Here is a 6,785-nt window from a genome sequence, read left to right on the forward strand (position 1 = left end):
CGGTGTGATTAAAATTAAAAAGAATTAAAAAGTTAAAAAAATTAAATTGTCAGTTTATTCGGTTGCTTTGGTTAATTTAGATAATCAAAATCTCAAACTGAACCGATAATTTATTAAAATCGAATCACAAAAAATCATTTGTTCAGTCGGTTGATTTAATCGTTCGGTTTCTTTTCTTGTTCTTAAAAAAAAGTTCAAATATAAATTAAATATAAACCAAAAACCTTTTTGAGTTTTAAAATAACTTCCCACTTACAAAAGGCAACATCAAGGAAATTTCCCAATATAATTAAAAAAAAAAATTAAATTACAAACTAGTCAAAAAAAAATAAAACTAAGCAAACAAGAAGATCCAATGCGACAGCTCGCAGATTTCACTAGAATAGTATCACGTATGTTTGTTCGCCACTTGACGAAAATGATCCAATAAAAGCAACTTGTTTTGACGTGGCAAAATCTTATTGGATCGAGTTATGTGGATTAGTAGCTTTCCTACCTGACACAAGACTTTAAAAAAAACTATAAATACAAATTTATTACTAAATTATTAGCAAAAAAAGCAATTGTATTAATTTTTTTCAGTTGCGATGTTAATTGTTAATTAGTGAATTTGGTAATCAAATTATTGATTTAGATCTGATTTATAATCATCACAGATCACACACTAGTAGAGCGAGTGTGTGTGTGAATTAATTAAAGAATTGAAGAGTCTCTCTCTCTCTCTAGATTTACTCAATAACTGGTAAGTTCAGTTAAACCCTAATTTTTTTCTTTTTTTGTATGAGTTTTCTGTTAGGTTATTGAGAAAAATCAGCAATTCAGATCTGCTTGCTATATTAGATTCGATTTTTTAATTTAATTTGAGTTGATTTTATTATATATTGTGAATTTGATTGGTTAGATCCTGATTTTTATCGTTCAGGTGGATTTGAATTGGGGTTTCGTGTTTTTTACATTGCAATTTTGATTTCAATGGGGAAAGGAGGGGAGGATTATGGGAAAGCGGAAAAAATTGGGGTAGAAGAAAGGGATAGAGATAAGTTTCCGGCTTGGTCGAAAGGAGTTTTAGAATGTGAGGAACATTATCGTGTTAATCATGAGGTTGGGTTATCTAGTGAAGAAGTTGAGAAAAGGAGGCAGATCCATGGTTTGAATGAGTTAGAGAAACATGAGGGCACCTCGATTTTTAAGTTGATTTTGGAGCAATTTAATGATACATTAGTTAGGATTTTGTTAGCTGCGGCAATTATATCTTTTGTTTTAGCTTGGTATGATGGGGACGAAGGTGGTGAGATGGGGATCACTGCGTTTGTTGAACCGTTGGTGATTTTCTTGATCTTGATTGTCAATGCGATTGTGGGTATTTGGCAAGAGAGTAATGCGGAGAAAGCGCTAGAGGCTTTGAAAGAAATTCAGTCTGAGCATGCTACGGTTATAAGAGATGGTAAGAAGTTATCAAATTTACCAGCTAAGGAGCTTGTTCCGGGTGATATTGTGGAGCTGAGAGTGGGTGATAAGGTCCCTGCGGATATGAGAGTTTTGAGCTTGATTAGCTCCACAGTTAGGTTTGAACAAGGGTCTTTGACAGGAGAAAGTGAAGCTGTTAATAAGACTGCTAAGGCTGTTGCTGAAAATACTGATATTCAAGGCAAGAAATGTATGGTTTTTGCCGGGACAACAGTGGTTAATGGCAACTGTATATGCCTGGTTACAGATACAGGGATGAACACAGAGATAGGAAAGGTGCATTCGCAGATTCATGAGGCTTCACAGCATGAGGAGGATACTCCTTTGAAGAAGAAACTAAATGAATTTGGAGAGCTTCTAACTTTGATTATTGGAGTCATTTGTGCGTTGGTGTGGCTAATTAATGTGAAATACTTCCTTTCTTGGGAGTATGTTGACGGTTGGCCTAGGAATTTTAAGTTCTCTTTTGAGAAATGCACTTACTACTTTGAGATTGCTGTGGCATTGGCAGTGGCTGCTATACCAGAAGGGCTGCCTGCAGTCATTACTACATGTTTGGCCCTCGGAACTCGAAAGATGGCTCAAAAGAATGCACTTGTCAGAAAGTTGCCTAGTGTTGAGACTCTTGGCTGTACAACAGTGATCTGTTCTGATAAAACGGGTACTTTAACTACCAATCAGATGGCTGTATCAAAAGTTGTGGCTATGGGTTCTAGGATTGGAACTCTTCGATCTTTCAATGTGGAAGGGATTTCATACAATCCTTCTGATGGGAAAATAGAAGATTGGCCCGTGGGTAGAATGGACTCTAATCTTCAAATGATTGCAAAGATTGCTGCTATCTGCAATGATGCAGATGTTGAGCAATCTGGGCAACATTATATTGCTACTGGAATGCCTACTGAGGCTGCCTTGAAGGTGAAGTGATCGTCTGATTATTTTCTTTCCATTACTTCATGCCAAAACAAGTTAACTTGAGCATTGAGAAAGTCAAACTCTTTTGCATCTTAGTCTAGGTCTTGTTGATATCTGCACTACTACTTGATTAGGCTTATTTTCTTTTAAAATTAGGTGTGTACGCATTAAGCATCTATACTTTTGGTCCAAGAAATGAATTACTAGAGAAATCATTGGGTAATAAATACCTCATCGGTTGCTTCTATTTGCTGTACCAGGTTCTTGTTGAAAAAATGGGTTTTCCAGGTGGACTTGAATCATCATCAGGTCATGAAGATGTTCTACGTATGTGACTGAAATCCTACATCTTATTATTTTGTTTCTTTATATATCAAAGATCCTGACTTCCACTCATTTTTCCCTTCACCCTCATGACATTTAAGGTTGTTGTCAACTATGGAATAAAATGGAGCAGCGCATTGCAACTCTTGAATTTGACCGAGATCGGAAATCCATGGGAGTTATTGTCAATTCCAGCTCAGGCAAAAAAGCACTGTTAGTGAAGGTATTGACTCTTTTTTTCTCTCTCTCTCTCTCTCTCTCCGCGTATATCCCTATGTGTCTTTTACATATATTCAGCCAAATTAAGGTGCCGCCGGTCTTGCTTTGGCTGCACAAGAATTTGTACAGAAGTGTTGGCTATAAATACAAAAACCGATATAAATGCTTCAAAACAGCCTTGATTTGTATTTTCTTCCGCAGACTGCAGTTGCACTGCCCAATAACATCAACCAAAATTCTCTTTTTCTCTACGAGTAGCGAACTTTCCTAACAAAATCTGATGGATGTTGGGGCTCCTACTTCTTAGTGGGCATTTTCCTGCAATTATGAGGACGGTGCATGGGCTTTTATTTTATAGTATATCTTTGTGTCATTGCGTGTACTTGCATGTGCTACCACTTGGTTCGTTCTATGACATTTATAGAAAGTTTTTTCCCCCCTTAAAGTCAGACCCATTAGTGTATGTTTCTCTTACAAGATAGTTACTGAAATATATTGTTTAAAACTTTTTCATTGATTTGGTTCTCCATGTTTCTTTGTATTCTTTTTTAATATTTCCCAAATGATTTTCTTATGCTGTTTGGTCTTCCAATTGGAGGTTTGACACAGATGACTAACTAGTACTGTGAAGCTTTCTCTCATTGTTTTGTGCTTCTCTTGGCTGACTTAATTATCGGGGGCATGTATGTGGCAGGGTGCAGTGGAGAACTTATTGGAGAGAAGTTCATACATTCAGTTGCTTGATGGCTCAGTTGCTGAACTGGATCAATATTCAAAAGATCTTATTTTACAAAGCCTTCATGACATGTCAACAAGCGCTCTACGTTGTCTAGGGTTTGCTTACAAAGCAGAAGTTCCAAAGTTTGAAACTTATAATGGTGAAGAAGACCACCCTGCACATGAACTCTTGTTAAACCTATCCAAGTATTCTACTATTGAGAGTGAACTCATATTTGTTGGCTTAGTTGGGTTAAGGGTACGTTGTAACAGTATTGTTTACTCCGTTCTCTTTTCTTTTGGGATTATTCTACTCTTGTTTCTTAAAATTGGAAAATTTCTGCTGTTGAAATGGTTCTTATTCTTACTTTTAAATCTTAAAGGATCCTCCTCGGAAAGAGGTTCGCCAAGCAATTGAGGACTGCAAAGCAGCTGGAATCCGTGTTATGGTTATTACAGGAGACAACAAGAATACAGCAGAAGCTATTTGTCGTGAAATAGGTGTATTTGGACCATATGATGATATCAGCTCTAGGAGCTTGACAGGGAAAGAATTCATGGAACATCCTGATCAAAGGAATCACCTAAGGCAAGATTGTGGTTTGTTATTCTCCAGGGCTGAACCAAGGCATAAACAAGAAATAGTGAGGTTGCTTAAAGCAGATGGGGAAGTAGTTGCCATGACAGGAGATGGAGTGAATGATGCACCCGCCTTGAAGCTGGCTGATATTGGCATAGCAATGGGGATTTCTGGGACAGAGGTATATACATGTTTTTATAGTGCAGCTTTTGGAAAGCCCTGAAAATTTATTTTTATAAGTTGAACTTTACAATTTACTGCATAAATGTGGATGGATGTGTATTTAGACCAGAGTTTGAAATCACTGCTTGAATGAGCATCTGTTGTTGCTGATGCACTTCACTTAGCTGTTTTGAGAGTTTTTGTAAGCCAGTCTTTGGATTTCAGCCTAAGTAAAACTGTTATTTGTCTTTGACCACAGCGTTGAGATGTCAGACACTACTCCATTTTAATAGACTCTTCTACTCTAGATCACACATTACTGCATTCTTTGCTTAGGCTGCATATTTAATGTTGGGAGATCTAATTTTTCTCATTCCAGGTTGCAAAAGAAGCCTCTGACATGGTGCTAGCAGATGATAATTTTAGTACCATAGTTGCTGCCGTTGGTGAAGGCAGGTCCATTTACAACAATATGAAGGCTTTTATCAGGTCTGATATTTTCTCACTTGGGCTACTGTATCTTCAATAGCCATTATGCTGTTAAATTTTCTCTGGTTAAAAAGTAGAAGTTACCGTAACTTTCATAATTGGATGCCAATTTTTTAAAAAAACAAATCTGTTGTGGTGCATTCAATTTTAAGCATAGAAGCGTCGTCGTTTATTGGATGCTTTAACTGTGCAAACGTACCAGCATGTATGCAACTGGGACTTATCTGTCAAATACAGATTATCTTTCAAATGGAGTTAAGTTTGGTTTATCTTTACAGTTATGATCACAGTTCACCACTGAGCTATGTTGCATAAAAACTTGTCGAGTCTTACATTTTGGCGTTTTGATTTTGTTTCGGATAACAATTCTGTAACTCTTAAACTTTATATTTGTAACTATTTCTTGTGCAAGTCATTTTGCCTTTTGTCCATTTAAGTATTTTCTAAGTGTTTTTGCTCTTTTGAAAGTATCACTATAGTCAGTTTCAATCAATGTCAAGTACCATTTTAATGTTAAATTATAAATTATTTTCATTAATGTTGTAGGTACATGATCTCCTCAAACATCGGCGAGGTTGCTTCTATATTTTTGACAGCTGCTTTGGGCATACCTGAAGGAATGATTCCTGTTCAGCTTCTCTGGGTTAATCTCGTGACCGATGGACCGCCAGCAACAGCGTTAGGATTCAATCCTGCAGACAAAGATATTATGGAGAAGCCTCCCAGGAAGAGTGACGACTCATTGATAACACCCTGGATTTTAATTCGTTACCTGGTATGGGATCTGCATTTCATTCATTTTGTCCAAAGACCAAAATGTTATTGTTGCTTTCATGGAGTTAATAAAAATTTATTTGTTAACCTTATTTGTACTTGATTCAGGTGATTGGATCTTATGTTGGGCTAGCGACAGTAGGGGTATTCATAATCTGGTACACACGTCACACATTCATGTTCATCGACCTGAGTCGAGATGGTCACAGTGTGGTAACCTACTCCCAGCTGGCCAATTGGGCTCAATGTGGAAATTGGCAGAATTTCTCAGTATCGCCATTCACAGCCGGGTCTCAAGTGTTCAACTTCGACGATAATCCATGCGAGTACTTCCGATCTGGAAAAATCAAAGCATCAACTCTGTCCCTTTCTGTTTTGGTTGCAATCGAGATGTTCAATTCCCTGAATGCTCTCTCCGAAGATGGCAGTCTCCTGACAATGCCTCCGTGGGTTAATCCGTGGCTTCTTCTGGCAATGTTTATATCATTCGGGTTGCACTTTTTGATCCTCTACGTACCGTTCCTTGCTCAGATATTCGGAATCGTTCCTCTGAGCGTAAACGAGTGGCTTCTTGTGTTAGCTGTTGCTTTACCTGTAATTCTAATAGATGAGGTTCTCAAATTTGTGGGAAGGTGTACGAGTGGAATGAGGAGGAACATTGGTTCAAGCAGACATTCAAAGCACAAGACAGAATAAAGCTATCGCAGGTTGTGAACCAAAACTATTTAGAAAAGCAAAAAAAAAAGCTCAGAATGAGTCTTAAGTCTATGAACTTATGCAACTAGCCCTTTTTTAAATTCAAGATTAAGGGTTAGTTTTAGGCAATTGATAATTTTTATTAGATTTTAGACTTTACTTTCAAACACATAAATCTTCCTCTCTCTTTTTTAGTTTATTAAAATTAACCTCATTTTTTTCTCTTTTCATGTTTTGAATGTCTAAATGTTGATGTTTCTGAAGGTTTAGATCTGATTTTACCACTGAGCCAATTTATTCTGCTAAAATTATGCACATACCTCTGCACATTTTGAAGCTATTGTGTCTAAAAATAGAAAACAAAGGATAAAGTGATTGAAAGCGAAAATAAACCAAATTTGATCAGACCTGTAATTCAAAGCCTATATTATGAAAAGATATA

At 36.8% G+C, this 6,785-nt stretch overlaps 1 protein-coding gene across 1 annotated transcript; it reads left to right on the forward strand.

Moving 5' to 3' along the window:
* The first annotated feature begins 555 nt into the window (after window positions 1-555).
* On the forward strand, window positions 556-6,573 carry LOC126679443 (calcium-transporting ATPase 1, endoplasmic reticulum-type-like). The gene is made up of 9 exons (XM_050374480.2): window positions 556-742; window positions 923-2,385; window positions 2,643-2,709; window positions 2,808-2,929; window positions 3,620-3,901; window positions 4,026-4,403; window positions 4,764-4,873; window positions 5,420-5,648; window positions 5,756-6,573. Exons 2-9 carry the CDS (start codon window positions 973-975, stop codon window positions 6,341-6,343), a joined length of 3,189 nt encoding a protein of 1,062 aa, XP_050230437.1. The 5' UTR covers window positions 556-742; window positions 923-972; the 3' UTR covers window positions 6,344-6,573.
* Window positions 6,574-6,785: the final 212 nt, after the last annotated feature.

The sequence above is a fragment of the Mercurialis annua genome, linkage group LG1-X (assembly GCF_937616625.2).
Source record: "Mercurialis annua linkage group LG1-X, ddMerAnnu1.2, whole genome shotgun sequence".
NCBI lineage: Eukaryota > Viridiplantae > Streptophyta > Magnoliopsida > Malpighiales > Euphorbiaceae > Mercurialis > Mercurialis annua.